At 50.0% G+C, this 22,605-nt stretch overlaps 1 protein-coding gene across 6 annotated transcripts; it reads right to left on the bottom strand.

Moving 5' to 3' along the window:
• Window positions 1–1,228: 1,228 nt before the first annotated feature.
• On the bottom strand, window positions 1,229–22,600 carry Flot2 (flotillin 2). 6 transcript variants are annotated; one of them, XM_032912199.1, is made up of 12 exons: window positions 22,434–22,600; window positions 12,945–13,026; window positions 8,935–9,018; window positions 7,242–7,332; window positions 6,221–6,344; window positions 4,554–4,672; window positions 4,304–4,417; window positions 4,082–4,201; window positions 3,782–3,996; window positions 3,001–3,184; window positions 2,599–2,748; window positions 1,229–2,510 (listed from the first exon to the last, which is right to left on the bottom strand). In XM_032912199.1, exons 1-12 carry the CDS (start codon window positions 22,480–22,482, stop codon window positions 2,472–2,474), a joined length of 1,371 nt encoding a protein of 456 aa, XP_032768090.1. In that variant the 5' UTR covers window positions 22,483–22,600; the 3' UTR covers window positions 1,229–2,471. The 6 variants fall into 6 exon arrangements, with proteins under 6 accessions (XP_032768090.1, XP_032768084.1, XP_032768085.1 ...); XM_032912193.1 differs by lacking the exon at window positions 8,935–9,018 and having other exon boundaries at window positions 22,434–22,599; XM_032912194.1 differs by lacking the exons at window positions 7,242–7,332; window positions 8,935–9,018 and adding an exon at window positions 8,765–8,855 and having other exon boundaries at window positions 22,434–22,599.
• Window positions 22,601–22,605: the final 5 nt, after the last annotated feature.

Raw genomic sequence — 22,605 nt, forward strand, 5'->3', positions numbered from 1 at the left:
AAAATTTTCTGGGCTCTACCTCAGGTCCCGAGATCACAGGCTCAACTCTCTTTCTTTTTAGGCTGGATTTCATATAGTTCAGACTGGCTACGTAGCTGGTTATGACCTTTAACCCCCAACCCCCCTGCCTTTACATCTCACATGCTATTATGGATTTGTGCTGTCAAACCCACTTTAGTATTCTAGGCAGGAGCTAATTGTGTAGCCTCGGCTGGCCTGAACTTGCTGTGTAGAGCAGGCTAGCTTTGAACTAAGATCCACATGTAGGTAGAGAACCTGCATCTGTATCTCTACACAGGTTTGCGGACAGGTAGAGAACAATTTTATGAAATCATTCTCTCCTTATGCAGGTTCCTGGAATTGGAACTCCAGTAGTCAGGACTGTATGAAAGCACTTTTACTATGATCTACCTCACCCATGTGTGTATGTGTGATATGTCTATGTGTATGTGTGATATGTCTATGTGTGTGCATGTGTGCAGTGTGTGTGCAGGTGCACGCACCTTTATTACTCTGCCTTATTCCTTGAGAACTCTTTTTTGGCTAGGCTGACTGTCAGCAATCCCCAGCAATCCCATCATCCTCTCTGCCTAGCATACACTGGGTTACAGTGTGAATGGCTACACTGTTTTTTTATATGGGTGCTGGGGATGTGAACTCCGGTCCCCATGCACACGCAGCAACTGTCCTTACCCACTGAATCATTTCACCAGCCCTACTCTTTTGTTCTTACATTAATAAATCTTGCCAGATGTGGTGGTGTATGTCTGTAATCCCAGTATTAGGAAGGCAGGAAGAAAATGGAGTCCAAGGACAGATAGATTACATAGCAAATTTGAGACCAGCCTAGGCTACATGAGACCCTGTCTCAAAGCAAATCCCTCACGAATTACAAGACACTGAGGCCTTCAAGATTAAGTTGTTTACCAACAACAGAGCTAAAATTCAAGTTAGAATACAGGTAGCCCTGTCAAGAGTTCACGTCCTTAAGCCTGAGAATTGGGCTGCACTGCCGAGCAGACTCGGGACTGGCAGAGGACTTGGTACCCTCTCTGCATCCCCTGCTCCCACGCCTCAGTGCCAAGGCCAGTCTCTACTGCGGCAAGGCCAGTGTGCTGACGCCTCCCAGTGGCTAGGGTACGAAAGAGCAACCCTGATGCCGACCGAGTGCTCACATGATTGGTCCTCTGTCCCTGCTTTCTCTCCTCACAGAATAAACAACGAAAGGTGTGGCTATAAGAGATCTTTATTGTCACCAGCGGGGACAGGCAGTGGGGCAGTGCAATATCCAAACCCCAGACCAGACATGCAGCATTCACATGCAGCACAGCTACACAGGCCGGGGCAGGCCAGGGCTGGGGACTGGGCCCATGGGACAGACACCCTTGCACCCTTACTAGGACACCTGGGCACTGGGTTCTTCTGCCACCAGTGGTGCAGGTGCAAAGGTACAGAACACTTAGCTGCTTCCCATGGCTAGAACCCCATTATGCTGACCAAGAAGAAAATGGCATAGAGGGAGTGAGGTTTGGCCAGTCTTCAGCACTTGATTCTCTTACGGTTGGCACAGCCTTGCCCCCTGGGAGAGCCCCATTCACTAGCAGGAAGAAGGCCTATAAACTTTACCTGTCCCCAACAGAGCTAGATAGTGACCCCAGAAAGACTTAGTGGAATCAGACTAAGACCCACCCACCAATCAAGGACAAGCCAACGGAAGGGATGTCCCTGAGCACAAGCAGGGCCTCCTAAGGCAGTAGTACACTGAGGAAGCTGCTATAGACAGGAGGCCGTGCTTCTGTGCCTCTATGGTGCAGGGGACAGGGGCAGGTATGACAGCAGGCCCGGGCCTCGGTGTGGGAAGGGCATTATGCTACGGCCAATAGGCCATGGCCACTTAGGCCTCAAAGGGCAAGACTGTGTGGGATGTGGGCTTCCTGGAACAGCATTTAGCGCTTGGAGATTCAGACCAGGAGAGAGGAGAGTGGGTGTCCTACGCAGAACCCTTGTACCCATGCTGGGCTCTGCCAGGGCCAGCGAGGACAGACAGATACATGTAGAACTTGAAGGCACCAGAATTTTGAGAAGCATCGGGGCCACTCCTCACAGACAGACAGACAGACAGACAGACAGACAGACAGATAGTGATTATCATAAACAAGTTCAACTTCAGTTAAAGTAGATGATGTGTGTGAAGTTGGGAGAAGGGAGAAAAACAGAGCCAGAGGAAGAGGCACATATGGCGGATGAGGAGACAGGCTAGATGGATGTATGTGGCAGTTAATGTGAAGGTGTGGAAAAAAAAGAGACGGCAGACAGGAGAGAAGGGAAGATAGCCAGAGATGGCCTGAACTCGCAGCACTTCTGGTCCCTACGAAATAAGGCACCAGAGTCAGTAATGCTCTCGTTGTCCCCGTGACTTGAAAACAGGCCTGGAAGGGCAGGCAGCTGCTGGAGGCCGAGTGTCAGGAGCCTCACATCTGCGCACCAGTGGCATTCTTGATCAGTGGTATCTGCAGGGATGAGAGACGGTGTGAGGGCCGCCAGCCGCTCGTCCTGTGGGCTGTCTAGGAGCTCCCACCACAGCTGGAAGGTCCGTACCTTTGAGAGGTCCACACCAGTGAGGGCATGAACAGAGGCAGGCAGTTCTGCTAGCAGCCGGTTTACTTCTGATGTCACCTTGCTGTTGTCCCCACTGAGAACCACAATCTCATCGACTTTAGTCAGGGGTGCGGAGATCTTGGCAGCAATCTAGGAGAGGGCGTTTGGAGAGTTCAGTGAGGAAGTCTGCTCACCTGTCCATCCACTTCCCTCCATGTCCCCCACACACAAAGCAGCCTGGGTACAAGGAATGGCTGCTGAGGTCTAGGAGGGCTCCTGCCTACCTGCTGAGTGCTGAAGGTGGAGGTTATCCACCGGGCCCGGAGAGATCCTGGCACTTGCCATTGATCAGACAAGGAGACTGTAACTTTGAGTGCAAGCTTGGGTGGGAAGGAACCTCACCTGGGGCAGGGCCTCCAGCACCAAGGCCATCTTGGCTGCATCCCCATACTTCTGGTAGGCCTCCGCTTTAAGCTTCATCCGCTCAGCCTCTGCCTTGCCCATGGCCTCAATGACTGCTGCCTCTGCCTCCCCGATTTTGCGAATCTTCTCAGCTTCTGCTTGTGCCAAGAGGACTTGCTTCACCCTGAGGGAGCCCAGGCCACAAAGATCAGTTAAGAGATGCTGGGGCCTTGAAATCTCTCTCTTTAAAAAAAAAAAAAAAAAAGATTTATTATATATAAGTACACTGTAGTTATCTTCAGACACACCTGAAGAGGGCATCAGATCCCATTACAGATGGTTGTGAGCCACCATGTGTTTGCTAGGAATTGAACTCAGGACCTCTGGAAGAGCAGTCAGTGCTCTTAACCACTGAGCCATCTCTCCATCCCTTAAAATCTTTCCTGGGGCCCAGCACACCCTCCAACCCCCTGTTCTGATGGCTGTCAGGGATGGGAGTTGAAGGTGATGCCTGTCCTGCTAGCTCTTGGGGAATACAGGCCACCAGTTCCCAACTCCAAATGGGAGGGGTCTAACCACAAGGACAGTGTTACGCACTCTCCCAAGGAACCCTGGACTCTTACTGAACTTCCCAGACCACACGCCTGGGAGCTTATCTGCTTCGCAGAATGGAACAGACTCGGATGAGAGGATAGCACAGCTTCCAAGCTGTGGCTGGGAAGTGGAGAGCTCTTATGACCGAGAGGCCTGACCAGCCTGCCTCCTGGGCCCAAGCTCTCACTTTTCGCCTTCGGCAATCTGCTGGATGCGGTGGGCCTCTGCCTCTGCAGGGCGGCGCACTGTGGCGATGAGCTCCTTGTCTGTGCGGAGGATCTCCTGCGCCTCCACGGCGATCTGCTTCTTGCGCTGTACTACCTCAATCTCAATCTCTTCCTGCCGGATCTTCTGTTGCTCTCTGGCCCCTTGTAGCTCATACGCCAACTGGGCCTCAGCTGTCTGTAGCAGGAAGATTGAAGGATTGGCATGTGAGAAGGCGGCCAGCACACTCTGAGCCCTACGCCGGGGACCTCTGGCTTCTCACCTTGATGTTGACCTCCTCACTGAAGGCTGACTTTTGCAGCTCAAAGGCTCTCTTGGAGTCAGCAATCTTGGTGTCTGCCATGAACTTCACATCTAGCATTTCCTTCTTGCACTCGGCTTCCTGGGAATAGCAAGGGTGGTAGTGAGGACAGCCGGGGACCACAGGCCCATTAACCCTGAGCTAGAACCCTATCCTCAGGCATGAAAGGGACATGCTGCATACCCGGATGCCTGCGTCCCGCTCTGCCTCTGCCACACCGATGTCTGCATCTCTCTGCACCACGGCAGTCTGTGTCTTCCCCAGGGAGCTCAGATAGTCTACTTTGTCATAGACATCCTAAGGAAGGAAGGAAGGAAGGAAGGAAGGGGATGTGTTTGTCCTAGGGCGCAGTCATAAGCACGGAGGGTGTCCTTCCTACCAGGTACCCATCTTCCAGGTGCACACAGGGTCCAGCCTCCCTCCTACTCCTTACCTTGATGGTGAAGCTGAGGATCTCGATGCCCATACGGCCAACATCAGGGGCTGCCACTTCCCGCACCAGCTTGGCAAACTGGTCTCGGTCCTGATAAATCTGCTCCACAGTCAGAGTCCCTGGGGGACAGAAGTATCATAAGCCAGTTTCCAGAGGCCTGGCCAACTGAGAAAGGGAGGAAGCCTCTGAGGGCAAGCCTAGGTGCACTCAAGGGTCATGCGGTCTGAGCTGGATCTCCCAGGCTCCCTTTTCAAGTGTTTAACACTGAGCTTCCATGTACGGAGTGAGCAAATATGTCCTGAGCAGCACCAGAGATCTGAGCGGTCTGCCATCTGCCACTTCAACACCCTCCTCCTCGAGGTCTCAATTCAGAGACTTCTTTAAAAATGCATTTATTCTTATGTGCGTTTAATTTAAATTTCAAATGATTTATTTACTTTTATTTTATGTGCGTGGATGTTTTGCCTGCATCAGTGTCTGTGTGAGGGCGTCGGATTCCCTGGAACTGGAGTTACAGACGGCTGTGAGCTGCCGTGTGGGTGCTGGGAATTGAATTCAGGTTCCCTGGAGGAGCAGCCAAGTGCTCTTAACCACTGAGCCATCTCTCCAGCTCCTAAGAAATTCAGGAGTTTTAGTTTTTGTATGTTTGTGTGTAGGTGCACATGCATGTACAGGTAACTGAAAAGGCAGGAGGTCAGCCCTGAGTGTCAGCCCTCAGGCGTGGTCTACCTTGTTTTTTGAGACAGGTTCTCAAAAAGTCACTGAAAGTGACTGTTTTTGTTTTCGTTGTTTGTTTGTTTGAGACGGTTTTTCCATGTACCTCCAGCTGTCCTGGAACTCGCTCTGTACACCAGGCTGACCTCAAGTTCACAGAGCTCCACCTGCTTCTGCCTCCTGACTGCTGGGATTGAGGTGTCCATCACCACTCCCAGCACGGGCTGGCTCTTTTTTTTTCTTTTTTCTTTTTTTCGGAGCTGGGGACTGAACCCAGGGCCTTGCGCTTGCTAGGCAAGCGCTCTACCACTGAGCTAAATCCCCAATCCCGTGTTGGCTCTTTTTAAATACTTGGGTTCTGGGGCTGGAGAAATGGTCAGAGGTTGAGAGCACTGGCTGCTCTTCCAGAGGTCCCAAGTTCAATTCCCAGTAACCACATGGTGGCTCACAACCATCTGTAATGGGATCCGATGGCCTCTTCTGGTGTGTCTGAAGATAGCTGCAGTGTATTCACATACATGAAATAAATAAATCTTTAAAAATAAACAAACAAGGGGTTGGGGATTTAGCTCAGTGGTAGAGCGCTTGCCTAGCAAGCACAAGGCCCTGGGTTTGGCCCTCAGCTCCGGAAAAAAAAAAAAAAAACAAACAAAAACTTGGGTTCTGAGGATGGAGTTTGGGATCCTCTTGCTTTTAGGCTAGCACGTTACCAACTGAGCTATTTCCCCAAACCTACCTTTCTCTTTCTTTTTTTTTTTCTCCTTCTAGCACTGGGGATTGAACCCAGTGCCTTCTGCATGCTAAGCTTTATCACTGAACCATACCTTCAGTCCACCTTGAGTTTTGAAATTAAAAACGTAAAAATGTTTTAGCTCAAACCTCAGTGGGACGGGCTCCCGGCCCAGCCACGCACATGTTCCTGGCCCTGGCTCAGAGTCTGGGCAGGGCCTCACCAAGGATGGAGCGTAGATGCCCCTCCAGGGTCTGCAATACAACGTTCTTAATGTCCTGCACGTTCTTGCCCAGGAACTGTTCACAGGCTACAGCCAGGAGCTCCTTCTCCGTCATGATCTTCACCTGCCGAGGACACAGAGACACCTGAGCCAGGGGCAGACAGATGGAGGCCCCAGCGCCCGTGAGCAGAGGCTGGCAGTTTTGTACACCCCTCGTCAGACTTGTTGGCCCTGGAGCTGCGGCACAGGGAACTCCTACACTTGGGATGCTGTCTTCCCTGGTCCTGGTTGGGCCTCTCCCACACACTTGGGGCTCATCGCCCCTCAACCCCTCCAGCCCACCGTCCCCACACCAGCCAGCCTTTCCTCTGCTTTCCTACAGAGGGGCGACCTCAGGCTTAGGGGCAGCGAATATGAAAAGGACACAGACAGGCAAATGAAGTTGCAAAGAGTGGAGAGGACAGGAGACAGGTCCTTAGGCCGTAACGGATGTAACAGCAGTGTCTGCCTCTGCAGGTCTTCTGTCAACTCCCTTGTCAGACAATAACAGGTAGAGACCCTCACTGCCCTGTGAAGGGGAGGTGGGTTAGGGTGGGACACCCCTCCCAGGCCCCAGCTGAGGTAGAGGAGCCGCAGCCTGATTCCTAGAATGCTTAGAGGAGGCCAAACTGCCTCTGCCTCATAGAATCCCTTCCTCTGGGCCACCCAGGGAACAAGGGAGGCCAGAACCTTGCCGTCTGTTGTGTCCAATGCCTGTAAAAAATGAGTGTGGGTTAGTGAGACAGGAGCCCTCAACACCGCTTTTGTCTTGAGAGGGCCACTGAGGAGAGAAAGTGTCTGTTAGTTCTGCTGGGCGGCCAGGGGCCAGGTGGGCATGTTCCAATGCTGATGACCCTGTTGTAGAGGTGACAGGAGTTTTGGAGAGAGACATCCCCTGGTTGGTGTCCTCTCCTCCCCCCAAACCCCAATATGGGGGCGAGGCACCTCAATGGACATGCGTGGGGCTGCTGAGTTACTATACCTGGGCGACACCCGTCACAGTTAAAGCTACCCCCTCGGCCGTCTCTACGTCCTCACAGCGGGGCTGCAACGTCATAATCTCTAGGGAAATCCTGCCAAGAAATGCAAAACAGGGGCATGGGTCTGGGGGCCCAGGGCTTGGGGTGTGGAAGAGTCCAGTACCTCACTGCCCCAGCTGGGACAGACCAAAGGTCCAAGTGTAGAGGAGTCTTCAGAAGTATGTAGCTGGCCGTGTGTGCAAAGATCACGAGGGAGGGCAGAGTAGGAGCAGGTGGCTCTAGGGGAGGCAGGAAGTGGGTGGCATATGTGTACATATGTTTTCTGTTCACCATCCTGGCTTCAACTGTGAGTAAAACAAGCAAGAGATTGTGGTGGTGCTCTGGGGCCAATGGGGACAGGGAAAGCCTAAGCTATTAGCAGTGTACGTGTGTCCTAGGACAGAAAGCAGGTACTGGGACTCTGTCATGGAGGGTGTGCATGGGTGTTATCTGAGTGTTGCCTATTTTACTCCCTGGATACCCCTACTCAATACCCCTAGGAGGCTATCTAGAAAGTTCTGCTCATTGGGCAGACATGCCGAGGGTATGGCCACTGCTAGGCCAATATATAAACACCCCTCTACCTGCCCCTTGGCAGGGAAGCTGTCTGGTCTCTTTCCCTCAGTGGGGGCTATGACTTGAATACCCTTTGGTGCTGAGCCTAGGCAGGTCACATGGGAAATGCAGGCTGGGGTTACACTAGCATATTAATTCTAGAAAGAGCTCTGGTGCACCAGCTGCCTCCTGTCTTTGTTTACCTAAGCTTGAAAGGTACCTGGGCATTGTGAGAGGATTCAGGTATAGTGATGGTGTAGGAGGCAATGGGGTTGCTGAGGGAAGCCCAGTGGATGAGGAGGGTCTCCTTCCTTACTGGTGGGCTGGGAAAAGAAGGGATGCAGGAGGGGTTGGGGATTTAGCTCAGTGGTAGAGCACTTGCCTAGCAAGCGCAAGGCCCTGGGTTGGTCCCCAGCTCCAAAAAAAAAAAAAAAAAAAAAAAAAAAAAAAAAAAAAAAAAAAGACGGGATGCAGGGTTTTGCCTGAGAAGGCTGCAGGGCACTTAGTGTTGAGGAGAAGGAAGGGCGAGGTACTGTTTAAACTGTTCCAGGCTGGGGCGGTACTAGTCACAGCTGGTAGGGGCTTCTGATATCAGAGAGCTGACACATGAAGTGAGGATGCTGGGAATCTGCACTTACGGAGAAAGCTCGAGGAACTGCTCAGCAATCTAGCTAAGAACAGACTCATTATGGATGCTTGCTAGCCATCGGATGACCTGGCAGAACTTCCAGAATCCCCTAAATGTCTTAAGGGGCAGAGGCAAGGAACCTGGAGAATCTACCTGATTCTACCCTGGCACCTAGAGCAGAGAGGAAGGAGAGAAGGAGGAGGCACACTCTCAGGAGGAGAGTCCATCCAGCTTCTGCCTGCCAGGCCCCGCAGGGCAGGAAGAGAAAGTTAGACATAGAGGAGGAAGCAGGTGAGTTATTACCTGTGCAACCCCTGTTACGAATAGCGGGACCCCCTCCGACGTCTCAATATTCTCACAGCGACACAGGATGGTCATAACCTCCAGAGACAGTCTGAGGAGCAGCCAGGGGATAGGGAGAGGTAGGGACAGGAAGGGTGGGAAGGGACACAGCAAACACACATAGTGGTTACCAGATACGCACTGATGCCTGATATATCGGGGCACGGGATGGTGCTCTCAATATTTCCACCCACCCAAGCCGGCTCAGTCTAAGGCTGCAAGAGAACGCAGGTACCCCCTTGCCGGCTGAGGCTTTCTAGCCTCTTGTCTCTATTCCTCTCCAAGAAGGAGCTGCTGGGCTGGGGGAGAGGTCTGCTAAGTGTCCAGAGTCAGGGCCAGAGGTCAGGAGGCCTGTGTGGCGGTACCTAGGTTGCAACAATGTCATTTTCCCAAGACATTCCTGCCATAATCTGGGGAATTCGGCCGTATCTCCACCCTCCTATCACAGGAAAACCTGTTTCCAGAAATTAGGATGAGGTGGCCACTCTGGGAATTAATAAGCCACAGCAAATACTTCATCATATTTGGGGTATGGACCCTCAAGGTTGGGGTTAATATCACTAAAAAACCAATTTAGATCCAGGAAACCCCAAAGAAAGTTTGGGGTGTCTGACTGGAAAAGAAGGCTGGGGAAGAGAATACTTATGCCAGAACAGTCACAGGGGTAGACTCAGAATTCCAAAGTTGGCCATGGACAAAGAAAAGAGTACTAGTAAAGTAAACAAGCTATGCTGGTGGGCCAGACCTTTAATCCCAGCCCTCAGGAGGCAGGCGGATCTCTGAGTTCACAGGATCTACAGAGTGAGTTCAAGGACAGCCAGGGGCACACAGAGAAACCCTGTCTCGGGATGGGGTGGGGGAACCAATCAACCAACCAAAAACTAAAGCAAGAAAAAAAAGAAGGTGCCTGGGGGCTGTTACTCACTCCAGCTATGTGCATAAGCACAGGGCGGTGGCTGAGGCAGAGGCAGGCCTAGAGTGTGAATGGGCTCCTTAAACCCAAAGAGAAGGGAAGCGGAGGCTGAGAGCAGTGGGGCAGACGCTGGTGGATGGGATGGGATGGGAAGGCTGCTGAGGGACAGGCAACCCAGAACTCCCACCTCATTGGGGGGAGAGGCTGTGTTAACAGCTGCAGCCTGGGGCTCCAGCCATGAGAAAGCTGCCTTCATTTGGTGCCTTAACACTGGCACCGCGAGGCCTAAGGGTACTTTGGACATTTTTATTCTCAGTGCTTGGTAATGGAACCCAGGGCCTTGCACATGCTGGACCAATACTAAACCACTTTACCACAATTTGACCTGGCTCAGACGGGAACCCACCAGAGCTTTCTTCTGGGAAAGGAGAGAAGGGAGCAGGAGGAGGGGAGGGAAGGAGGAAGGCAGGGAGGAAGGGAGGGCTGCAGCTCAGATGCCAGAAGTGAAGGAGTTACTCAGAAAAGGGGGAAAGAGCTGCTCCCACAAGGGCCCCAGGAATGCTAAGGGTACTGCAGCGGAGAAAAGCAAGAGGAGTCACTGGGCCTTGGGGAAGAAAGGCTGACACCATAGGTCGGTGACATTCCGGGCTGTGGAAAGTTCTTCAAAGCTAGGCTGAGGTAGATGTCTGATTCTTTTCTTTTTTAAGATTTATTTATTTCATGTGTGTAAGTACACTGTAGCTGTCCTCAGACACACCAGAAGAGGGCACCAGATCTCATTACAGATGGTTGGGAGCCACCATGTGGGTGCTGGGAACTGAACTCGGGACCTCTGGGAGAGCAATCAGTGCCCTTAACTGCGGAGCCACCTCTCTCCAGCCCTCTTCTCGGTTTTTAAAGATTTTTAACATTTATTTTTATGTGTATAAGTGTCTGCCTGCGTGTATGATTGTGTACTGTGTGTGCCTAGCTCCTGAGGAGGTTAGAAGCAGGCATCAGACCCCTGCGGCTGGAGTTGCAGACAGTTGTGAGCTGCCATGTGGGTACTGGGAACTGAACTTGGGTTTTCTGCAAGAGCAACAAGTGCTCTTCACCACTGTGCCAAACCTCTCCCCCCTCCCCTGCTTTTTGAGACAGTCTGTATACCATAGCTCATCAGTCGAGAACTCCCTGTAGCCCAATTCTACATGGAGCTTTAAATGTAGCCTCTTGAATATACCACAACGCTAGGCTGGGGAAGAGAAGGTGCCAGGCTATGGAGATGTCCCATAAATGAGCCAGGGCTGGAGAGTGTTGCAGGTGAACACTAACACTTGGAAGGAGCTTGCTGAACTTGAGGTCAGCCTTGCTCCTAGAATGAGGTGCAAACCCCTCAGCTCTCACTCCCTACCTGTCAGGGAGGCCTAGCCTTCCTGTTCTGGAGCTCCCTGGGGCGAGAACTAGGAGTGGGAGATCTGAGATTTGGAGATCAGGACACAGGACATTGCCCTAACAATGGCTGCCCACACAGCACCTATTTCTGGCAGGTCCAGCTGCCTGGGCCTGGTGTGTGTTGGAAGCTGTTCGTGTCTTCTGCCAGGCTAGGTAATCCAACCAGGTGTGACAAATTGATTATGACATTGTTGGCCTTGGAACAGACACAAGAGTCCCTCAGGATCTCTTAGGTAAGAAAGCTCAAGTGACAGAAGAAGGCAGGAGAGTAGAGGGGGGTCCTGGGAATCAGTGATTGCTGAAGAGTTGTCATGCTTCATGCCCCTCAGCCTTAGTATGCCCCAGACACCAAAGACCCCAAGCACCAGCAAGTTCATGCAATCCTAGGGCCCTCTTTGCTGACTGGTGGGATCTGGGGGGAGGGGATTTCTGCTGGAATTTCTATTGCTTTCCCCTCAGGATACCAGCCTATATTTCGCCATGAGAAGTACTGACAGATTGGTGGCAGGAATGCTTTCCGACTGTAGGTATTGAGGGAGCAGGGGAGGCAGTACCTGGCCCTGTGCTGAGAGCTCTGGAGGTGCCAGCAGGGAGAGCTGGGTGGTGGGCACTCTAGGAGCTGAAACTTCCCTGCCTTTATTAGGTTTCAGTCTGGAGACTTTCCATACTGATTTAGGATCCCATACCGCCTCGCCAGGCCCGGCAGGAATTTCTTATACCCCTAGACTTGTTCTAACCCACCATTACAGATCCCTTCTGACTGTATGTCCATTCTGAGTCTTTCCTTGCCGCAATGCTCTCAAAGCTAGTTTGGGAGAGGATGTATGTAGGTTCTGCCTGATGTTTCCTTCCTCTGCATACTCCTTTCAAATAGTGTATAATTAAGACTTCTGTGTATGCATTTTTTGAGACAGGGTCTCGAACAGCCCAGGTTGGTCTCAAACTAGCTGAGGCTGGCCTTGAACTCCAACCAGGACTGGAGCCATGTTGTTAGGCTGGTGTTTAGTTTACAGCAGCCCTCCGCCTCAGCCCTCCTGAACACTTACGCAGACATAAGCCTGGGAAGACTTCCTGAGGAACTGAGCTAGAATACAGAATCGAAGACTCTGCCTGGGCAAGACTGCAGTCTCTGGGACAGAAGCAGGACCACTTCCAATTGCAAAGAACACTCAGTCAACGAGGGGCTTGGGATGGGGGTGGTGGAGTTTTGCTGGTTGTTGTTGTTGGTTTTTTGTTTTTTCAACCTGACACAAACCTAGACATATCTGGAGACTGAGAAAATGCTTCCATAGACCAGTCTATGTGGAAGGGCTCAGCCCATTGTGGGTGTTGCCACCCCTGGGCAGGTGGTCTTGGATGGTATATAAAACAGGTTTAGCAACCCATGGGGAACAAGCCTGTAAGCATTGTTCCCCCTTGGCCTCTGCACCAGCTCCTGCACCAGGTTCTTGCCTTGGGTTCCTGCCCTGACTTCTTCAGTGATGGAGTATGACCTGAAAATTGTAAACGGAAAGACTGCTCTTCCTCTCTAAGCTGCTTTTGGTGGTTTTTTTTACAACCACAAAAACCCAACTAAGACAGACCCACAGGACAGACCTTCCTGATGTGTGCTTCCTGTATCCCTGAGCAACCCATTTCTATTTCTGTTTCTCTTGGGGGCCTCCTCCTACCAGATGGAGGGTGGGATGGGGGGAGGGAGATGCTCAACTTGGCTATGTGGTGAAGGAAATGGGCCCACTGGAAATCCCTCTTTCTTGCCCACCAGGATGAAAGATTCCAGAGCCCCTAGACCCTTACCTCTGAGTGTCCGAGATGCACCACCAGGCCCAAGCCCAGCCGCCAAACACATACTGCTTGTAGTCAGAACCACAACAGCCCCCTGGGAAGCAAAGGGAGCCACTGTTGGTCAGTCAGTTCTTGGGGCTATCTGCCCTCCATCCCCTAATAAAAACTTTGGCCCGTTTTACATATTAAAAATTGTGTTTAAGTTACATTTATGTGTGTGTGTGTGTGTGTGTGTGTGTGTGTGTGTGTGTGTGTGCATGAATGTGTACCATAGCCTGTGTGTGGAAGTCAGAAGGAAGTTTGTAGAGCTTAGTTCATTTCTTCCACCATGTGGTTTCTCGGGATCTAACTCTGGTCATCAGGCTGGGTGGCAAACACCTTTACCTACTGAACTCTCTCACCGTAGTTGGACTGTCTTGGAAATATGAACTTGAAAAGTTCAGGCTAGGGCTGAAGAAATGGCTCAGCGGTTAAGAGCACTGACTGCTCTTCCAGAGGTCCTGAGTTCAATTCCCAGCAACCACATGGTGGCTCACAACCGTCTGTAATGGGATCCGATGTCCTCTTTGGTGTGTCTGCAGTTAGCAACAGTGTACTAAGACACATGAAATAAATAAAATAAATCTTTAAAAAAAAAAAAGAAAAGAAAAGTTCAGGCTGGCCTTGAACTCTCAATGCTCTTCTTGCCTTAGCCTCCTGGAGGACGAGTTATAGATATAAAACACCATGTCTGGCTTTCTGTTTTTTATTTTGAAACTGGGGCTTACTATGTAGGCCAGGCTATCCTAAAATCTTCCTGCTGCTGCCTTCATAGCACTGAAGTTACAAGTCCGTGTACCTCTGCCCAGCTTACCTCTGGCCTTTACTTGCTCTGAGATTTGACAATACTTCCTGTTGGTTGCCAGGTGCTAAGATTACACATAAATGCAAGACAAGTTCTCCCTGTCCTCGGGGACTTAGAACCCAGTTGTTAAGACAGGAAATTTGCAGCTGGGCACAGTGTTGCACACCTTTAATCCCAGCAGAGGCAGAGGTGGGCAGATGTCTGAGTTCCAGGGTAGCCTGGTCTACAAATTGAATTCCAGGACAGCCAAGGCTGTTACACACACACACACACACACACACACACACACACACACACACACACACGTCTCAAAAGCAAAAACAAAAAGGGAAAGAAACCTAAAAGGACCCAGGTTTGATTCTCAGCACCCACATGTTTGCTCATCGTCACCAGTCACTCCAGTACCAGGAGGGCCAAGGCACCAGGCACACATGGTGCACACATGTACGTGCAGGCAAAACATCCATCCATAGAAAATAAAAACTTAAAACCCTCATAGGTGGTGAGGAATGGAAGAAGTGTATCCTGGGAGGATCATATCAGGAGGCTCGCTCACCACTGTGGGAGGATGGAGTGGGATGGAGGGGCAGCCCTTTGGGTTTGGGTGGGGGTAGAGAAGTCTTAGGAGTCCAGACAACAGCCTTACTGTGCCTGACAGATGTATCTCGGTGGGGCTGGTGCTCTACTCCCAAAGCCTAGAGGGCTCAGAATCACCTTGCTCCCCTTGTGGGAACAGGCAGGGAAGCGAGGCCTCAAAACCAAGGCCTGCTAGTGGAAGTGAGAGGAGAAAGGGGAAAGGCTTCAGAAGAAAGTGGTTCCTGAGAATTGGCTGTGGCCATGCCAGGCATGTTCTCTGATTAGAAATGAAAAATAAAATCCACTGCTGGAATTCTTACCGTGAACTCCCATTATACATCAAGTCCAGGCAGTGCTAGTATAGACGGTAAAGAGAGTTAACTTACCGTGCAAAGAAATGCATAGAAAATTATGAATAAGAGGAAACATTTGAAGTTAAAGAAAATGGGTTTTCTTTTTCTTTTTTTTTTTTTTTTTTTTTTTTTTTTTTTTTCGGAGTGGGGACCAACCCAGCGCCTTTATACCTGCTAGGCAAGCGCCTACCACTGAGCTAAATCCCCAACCCCAAAATGGGTTTTCGTGAAAGCTTTAGGATGTTTGCTTCCCAAGGGCCAGAGTTTAGGTAGTTTTTTGTAACTGGGTTATATTGTCTCCAGGGACCTGTCTAATCAGCACCACCATCTGCAACAACTATACAACAGAACACAAACAGAGATTGCTTTGCTCAAGGAGGAAGATACTGAGGTAAGGAAAACAGAGTGAGCATTCCTTGAGTAACCCAGGTAAGGCACGTGGCTGACACAAGTGTGTAAACTCCTGGTGGAGGATTTTATTTTGTTTTGTTTTTTTTTTTTTTTTTTGGTTCTTTTTTTTGGAGCTGGGGACCGAACCCAGGGCCTTGCGCTTCCTAGGCAAGTGCTCTACCACTTAGCTAAATCCCCAACCCTTGTTTGTTTGTTTTAAAGACAGAGTCCCATTATGATAGCCCTGGCTGGCCTGGAACTCACAGAGTTCCTACCTCTATCTACCATGTTCTGGAATTTAAAAAGATGGTTGGTCTTTTTTGCTTCTTTTCAGCTACAGGATTGAACCGGGAGTTCCATAAGTCAGTTAAGCGCTCTACTATAACCTCAGCTTCTGCTTCTGTGGCATTCTTACTCAAGAAAGCTTTTACATAGGTGCAAATATATCTGTGATAACACAGAATGGTAACCACTGGCCACTTGTGGCTGTTGAGCACTTTAAACATGGCTTATGTGAATCTTTTTCTTTTCAATGTCAGGGAAAAACCCAGGACTTTGCCCATGGAGCTGTCTCCACTACCCTTGGACATTTGTGTGTTTGTGTGCTTGTCTGTGTGTACACCACTACACCTAGTTTATGCAGTGCTGGGGTTCGAACCTAGGGCTTGTGCATGCTAGGCAAGCATTCTAAGCCCCAGCCCCAGGGTTTGGTTTCCTTTGCTTTTAGGCAGGGTTTCACTCTATAGACCTGTTGGGTCTGTAACTTGCTAGGTAGACCAGGCTGGCCTCAACTCAGAGACCTGCCTTCCGAGCGCCGAGATTAAAGGTGTGCACCAACATACCCAGCTTTCTTTCCCCAAAGATTTATTTTTATTTGTGTGTATTGTGCATGTGAGGGCAGGCATCCACAGAGACCGGAGGAGAATATCATATCCTTGACAACTGGAATGACAAACAGTTGTGAGCTGCTGTATATGGGTGCTGGGAACCAAACTCTGGGGTTCCCTTTAGGAGCAAAAAGTGCTCTTAATCACAAAACCATCTATCCATCACCCCCACCTGCTGCCTCCCCACCCCCTTTTTGAGATAGAATTTCACTCCTCAGCTCAATCTGGCCTTGATCTTTCTTTTTCTTTTTCTTTTTCTTTTTTTTCGGAGCTGGGGACCGAACCCAGGGTCTCGCACTTGCTAGGCAAGTGCTCTACCACTGAGCTAAATCCCCAACCCCCTGGCCTTGATCTTATAGCCAGAGCTAACGCTGTTTTTCTGGAGTGGAAAGACCTATATCCATGGAGCTGCTTTCCAAGGTAAGCACCCAGGAGCGTCTCTGCCCTGGGAGGTGTTGTAAGAGAGGCCTCTGAGGACAGGCAGTTACTCTGAAACCCAAACCATCTTGGGATCAAGTGAAATTGGAAGAGGGCCAAAAATCACAACTCCTGAATCTTCTGTTTCTGGTTGGGGTTGGTGAATGGCTGCCTTTGACCAGCTCTAGACTTCTCAAACACACTCTGGAAATGGATGGTACCCGTGGGGGTCCCAATGGGACAGGCTGGTGGAGTGTGTCCTTTACCTTTCACACAGTCTCTGACCTTGGAGACAGCCTGTCACAGTCCATGCTTGGCTGTGGCCAAGGGCAACATGCCAGGTTCCCAGAGGCAGTAACAGGAAGCTGGGGCCTGGCAGGCTGCCCTTACTCCCAGAAGCCTCTTCCCCTGAAAGGGATCTCCCAACTTTCTGATTAATCTTAGCAACACTGTGTGTGTACCCTTGTCCATGCAGGCATATGAGGAGGCCGGAGGTTTACACTGGAATGTTTCCTTAATAGCTTCATCTTATTTATTTATTTGTTTGTTTGAGAATCTTTCACTGAACCAGAAGCTTACCATGTTAGCTAGCCTAGCTGGCCATCAAGTGTTCCCCATGTTAGCACCTAGCTTTTACATGGATCTAGAGGGCAAGAAACGTACACATTGGGTCACTTCTGCAGCCTGGTGTTCTGTTTTTGCAACAGGGTCTTACTATGTAGTTCTAACCGGCCTGGAACTCATGGTGAGCCTATTGTCTCTGTCTCCTCAGTGTTGAGATTACAGGTATGAAACACCATGCCCAGTTAATGAATACTTTTTAATATTCCAGCTGTACCTAAAGATTCATTATAAAAAATCTATAAATGCATCACCTCAAATGTCCAAGGAAAAAATTATAAAGGGTAACATTTAAGGCAGGATTTTATGGTGCCAAGTTTCACTTTGGACTTTTTGTTGTTATTTTTTGAGACAGGGTTTCTCTACGTAACAAGCTCTGGATATCCTGGACTCACTTTGAAGACAGGCTGGCCTCAAACTCAGAGATCCACCTGCCTCTGTCTCCTAAATGCTGGGATTAAGGGCATGCGCCTCCACACGTGGCCTTTTTTTTTTTTTTTTTTTTGGCTTTGGACTTTTTTTTTCTTTTTTCGGAGCTGGGGACTGAACCCAGGGCCTTGCGCTTGCTAGTCAAGTGCTCTACCACTGAGCTAAATCCCCAACCCCTTGGCTTTGGACTTTTTAAAAAAAATGTATTTTATGTGTATGGGTGTTTTGCCTGCATGTATGTCTGTGCACATGTGTGTAGTGTCCACAGAGGCTGGAAGAGGACAATGGATCTCCCTCTTTTTTTTTTTTAAGATTTATTTATTTCATGTATGTGAGCACACTGTCACTGTCTTCAGACACACCCGAAGAGGGCATCAGATCTCATTATAGATGGTTGTGAGCCACCATGTGGTTCCTGGAATTGAACTCAGGACCTCTGGAAGAGCAGTCAGTGCTCTTAACCTCTGAGCCATCTCTCCAGCCCATGGATCTCCCTCTTAATTATTGAGTCATCTCTCCAGCCTCAGGTTTGGACTTCGTATGTAGCTGAGGATGACTCTGAACTTCTAATTCTCCTAACTCTACCTCACAAGCGATGGGAACCAAACCTAGGGCTTTGTATTCTATGCCAACAGTCTACCAACTGTGCCACGTTTCTGGCACTGTACTTCTTTTTTTCTTTTCTTTTTTTTCTTTTTTTCAAAGCTGGGGACTGAACCCAGGGCTTTGCAGTTGCTAGGCAAGCGCTCTACCACTGAGCTAAATCCCCAACCCCTGGCACTGTACTTCTTTACTGATGTTAAATACTGGGGGCTGGAGAGGTGATCCAGTGACCGAGAGCTCTTGGTGCTCTTACAGAGGACACTGGCTCGGATATGGTGGTTAATGGAGGATTTGATGCCCTCTTCTGGTTTCCTTGGGCACTGCACTCATGTGGTACACAGACAGACATGGAGGTCAATCCCAGCATTTGGGAGGCAGAGGCAGGTGCGTCTTTGGGTTCTAGTAAGGGCAGCCAGGGCTACACGAAGAGGCCCTACCTCCAAATACAAAACAAAAACAAGCAAACACAAAAGAATTAGTGATAGATGTAATCACTGGCTTAATTTCAAAGTAGAAACGACTTTTTAAGGGGCCCGTGACTGCAGGGTGTTTGGGGGGCTATCTGCCAGCAGTATCCTGGCTTGTGGCTGACAAACATAGTTAAGGTATTCATCACTACGAATATTAGTGCTAACATTTCTCTCTTATACATGCTTAGTCAAGTGCTCTCCCACAGTAACACCCTCAGCCTCTCCTTTAAAATTAAAAAAGAAAACTTTATTTTCTCGGTGCTTGCTTGTATGGATGTCTGTGTGAAGGTGCCAGATCCCCGAACCTGGAGTTACAAACAGGTGTGAGCTGCCATGTGGGTGCTGGGAATTGTACTTGGGTCCTCTGTTAGAGCAGCCAGTGCTCTTAGCTGCTGAGCCATCTCTCCAGCACTCCTTTAAAATGTTTTCTGATCTCCTTTCCTTCCAAGACAGGGTTTTTCTGTGTATCCCTACTGTCCTTGAACTCCCTTTGTAGACTAAGCTGACCTTGAACTCACAGAGAGCTCCTTCCTCTACTCCACCTTCCTCTACCTCCCAAGTGCTGGAATTAAAGGCATGCACCACCAACTCCCAGCACTTAAAATGTTTATTACATTTTATATATGACTGCTTGGCTGCATGTATACCTGCATGCCAGAAGAGGGCCATGAGCCACCATGTGGTTGCTGGGAATTGAACTTTGACCTCTGGAAGAGCAGACAGTGCTCTGAACCGCTGAGCCATCTCTCCAGGACCCTAAAATATTTTTTTTCTCCATCTTTACTAACTTGGGTATTTCTTATTTACATTTCAATTGTTATTCCCTTTCCCGGTTTCCAGGCCAACATCCCCCTAACCTCTCCCCCTCCCCTTCTATATGTGTGTTCACCTCCCTATCCTCCTCCCCCCTAAATTTTTTTTTTTTTTTTCTATTTTTCGGAGCTGGGGACCGAACCCAGGGCCTTGCGCTTGCTAGGCAAGCGCTCTACCACTAAGCTAAATCCCCAACTCCCTAAAATATTTTTAAGGTGGGAAAATAGTTTCGTTTTCTTGAGACAAGCTCCAGACCAGTCTATCTTTTAGTTCTCTAAGCAGATAAGACTGACATTGAACTTCTGACTCTCCTGCTCCCTTTCCCCCAATCAAGTGCTGGGAGTAGAGACATGTTCTGGCCTTGTGCACACCAATACTCTACCAATTGAACTACATTCCCAGCCCTATAAGGAAATTTCCGAAAGGAGAGAGAGAGAGAGACTAGTTTTGTGTTCCAGAATGAAGGAGGAAGCTGGACAATGGCTAATGAGAAGGATGACTACTGGAATTAACAGCCTTCTCTGGAAACAGGGCTGAGTGCCTTGGACTAACTGCAGGTTCAAGGGACACACACAGACCAGTGCGGGCAGCTGCTCTGCTCTGCTCTCCTGGGGATCTATTCAAGTGGGGGCACTGCTCCTCACACCATCTCGGTGCCGTTACGTTAGGTGTTATTTCTCCCCAGTCCTCATGACCTGTGCCCATCGCCTCTTAGCATGACTTCCTCTCTCCAGCCGAGAACAGCTTCAGTCCAGCTCTGCATTGGCTCTGGAGACGGGTACAGGACCACCCGTCTCAGGGCTGCCTCTCACCCTGTAGTTGCCAGACTTTCCACAGGCCCAGAACTCAAGCTTTGGTCTCCTCAGCCCAGTCTGGGCTTCCCGAAACACAACAGGAGAAAGGGCAGTGCAGATTCTGATTTGTTTATCTTTGAGATTTTATTTTTATTTTAGGTGTGGGTTTTTGCCTGCATGTATGTCTGTGAACCACGCATACGTGCCTAAGGAATTCAGAAGAGTATGTGTGTGCCCAGCGGCTGGAGTTAGCTGTTAGCTGTCATGGAGGTGCTGGAGGAGGGTCCTCTACAAGATACAATGCTCTTAACTGTGCCATTTCTCCAGTTATTTTAAAGATTTATTCATTTATTTTTATGTACAGCATTCTGCCTGCATATGTGACTGCAGGCCAGAAGAGGGCACCAGATCTCATTACAGATGGTTGCGAGCCACCATGTGGTTGCTGGGAATTGAACTCAGGACCTCTGGAAGAGCAGTCAGTGCTCTTAACCGCTGAGCCATCTCTCCAGCCCGTCCTGGAACTCTTAAAGATCTGGCTCTGCCTTCCTTGTGCTAGCATTAAAGGCCATGTGTAACCACACCCAGTAGAAAAAAAATTGCTTGTGTGTGTGTGTGTGTGTGTGTGTGTGTGTGTGTGTGTGTGTGTGTGTAGACATTTTGCATTAGTTTGTTTTTCCAAGTTGAGTCCTGGGATTACACTCAGTCATCAGGCTTGGCGACAATCTCCTCTGCCTGCTGAACCATCTCCTTGGATTCTGATGTCTAAAACCCTCCTATGCTAGGAGTGTGGCATGGTGACCGACAAGCACGAGTCCCCAGGGTTTGACTCCCAGCACCGTAAGCACACTCACACAAAATCAAGCTGGGTGTGGTGATGTTCGCCTGTGATCCCATCAGTGGGCAGGCAGAGGCAGGAAGATCCCTACAAGTTCCAGGCAGGGGTACCAAGACAAATCTGCCTTTCAATACAAGCACAGGGGTTGTTCAACACTTCAGAGCACACACTGCTCTCTCAGAGGACCCACGTTCAGTTCCTACTGCCTATGTCGGATGGTTCACAACCGTTTGTAACCCCAGCTCCAGGGGATTCAAAGCCTGCCGAGCCTTTTCAGGTATCTGTACTCACCAGCGAATATCCACGGACAGACAGACAGACAGACTGGCACAGGCACACACATAGAAGTTAAAAAAAAATAGAATTAGGGGTTGGGGATTTAGCTCAGTGGTTAGAGCGCTTGCCTTGCAAGCGCAAGGCCCTGGGTTCGGTCCCCAGCTCCGAAAAAAAAAAAAAAAAAAAAAAAAAAAAAAAAAAAAAAAAAAAAAAAAAAAAAAATAACCTAAAAAACCCCACAAAACAAACAAACAAACAAACAAACCAGTCCCCCTCCCCCGCAACAAAACAAACTCAAAACTCAAGCCTACACAAACTATTGGACAAGGAAGGAGCCAAGACTGGGCTTTAGAATGCCAAAGTTGGCCTCTGTGCTTTCCCTTCTGACTCCAACCAAGACTCTTCTAAATGAGATGTGGTATTGTATTTCTCCCACTTTAGTAGGGTCCTGGTTAGGGACGGGGAAGATGTCTCAGTAAAGGGATTGATTTTGAGGTCCAAACAATGCCGAAAGCTATGTTTGGGGTCCAGTGGATTTATTATATCTCCCCAAGAATGGCATCTAATAAGCCTTGGCTCGGGGCTTCTACCTCCCCTTTTGGCAGCCAGCCTTTTGATTCTGCATACAGGCTGGAAATCAGTGCTGATGTTGGGAAGAGGTTACAGTTGTGAGCTTGCATGCAACAGGGTCCTTGGTGGCTTGAGCTACCTCCTAGGACATCCCAAATACACCACCTACATAAATATCAGCTTTAAGGCTCCCAACGCTACAGTCCCATCCAGCCAAATCTAGAGCTTGCTGCATTTTGTAATCTAGAGCGGTACAGGCCAGAGCCGGGTTACCCAACTATAGAGGCCCCACCCGCGTTTGCAGGGCGGGTGATGGCAGTAATTCCTGGCAAGCCCCAGCCTGCTCGGAATTAACGGGTCTGCCTCACCCGGAAAAGAGGGACTCATGCCTCAGGCCCCTCCCCGTCAGGCACCTGCCTTCCAGAGCTGCGAATCCCAGTACTGGAACCTACTGCATACGTTAGAAGCCCCTAAACCCACGGTGGAGCAGAGGAAGGGTCGAACGCCTGAGGCTGTGCTGTGGGAGCGAGGACTGCTCTCTGGGGGCTAGCTCAGGTGCGTCAGAGGGACCCGCACCCCATGCTGGCCCTTTCCCACCCCACCCCTCGCCTTCCCCTCACCTGAGACCACCAGTGCCTCGTTGGGGCCCACCGTGTGGCAATTGCCCATGGTGCCGTTGGCAGGCAAGCAGGCCTCGGGTCCGCAGCGACCTGGAGGGCTGTGGCGGGTCCGCAGCACCGGCCGCGCCCAGCCTATCCCGCCTCCCCCAGCCCCGCCCGCCTGCGCCCCTCT

This window comes from Rattus rattus, chromosome 9 (assembly GCF_011064425.1).
Source record: "Rattus rattus isolate New Zealand chromosome 9, Rrattus_CSIRO_v1, whole genome shotgun sequence".
Taxonomy (NCBI): Eukaryota; Metazoa; Chordata; class Mammalia; order Rodentia; family Muridae; genus Rattus; species Rattus rattus.

Bases quoted from the DNA above. Each gene is read 5' to 3' on its own strand.
- Flot2 (XM_032912199.1), bottom strand. From the start codon at position 22,482: ATGGGCAATTGCCACACGGTGGGCCCCAACGAGGCACTGGTGGTCTCA. The intron at 2,749-3,000 runs GTGAGGTTCCTT...GCCCTCTCCTAG, and splicing joins TGCTGGAGGCCCTGCCCCAG to ATTGCTGCCAAGATCTCCGC. The intron at 2,511-2,598 runs GTACGGACCTTC...TCATCCCTGCAG, and splicing joins CTGGTGTGGACCTCTCAAAG to ATACCACTGATCAAGAATGC.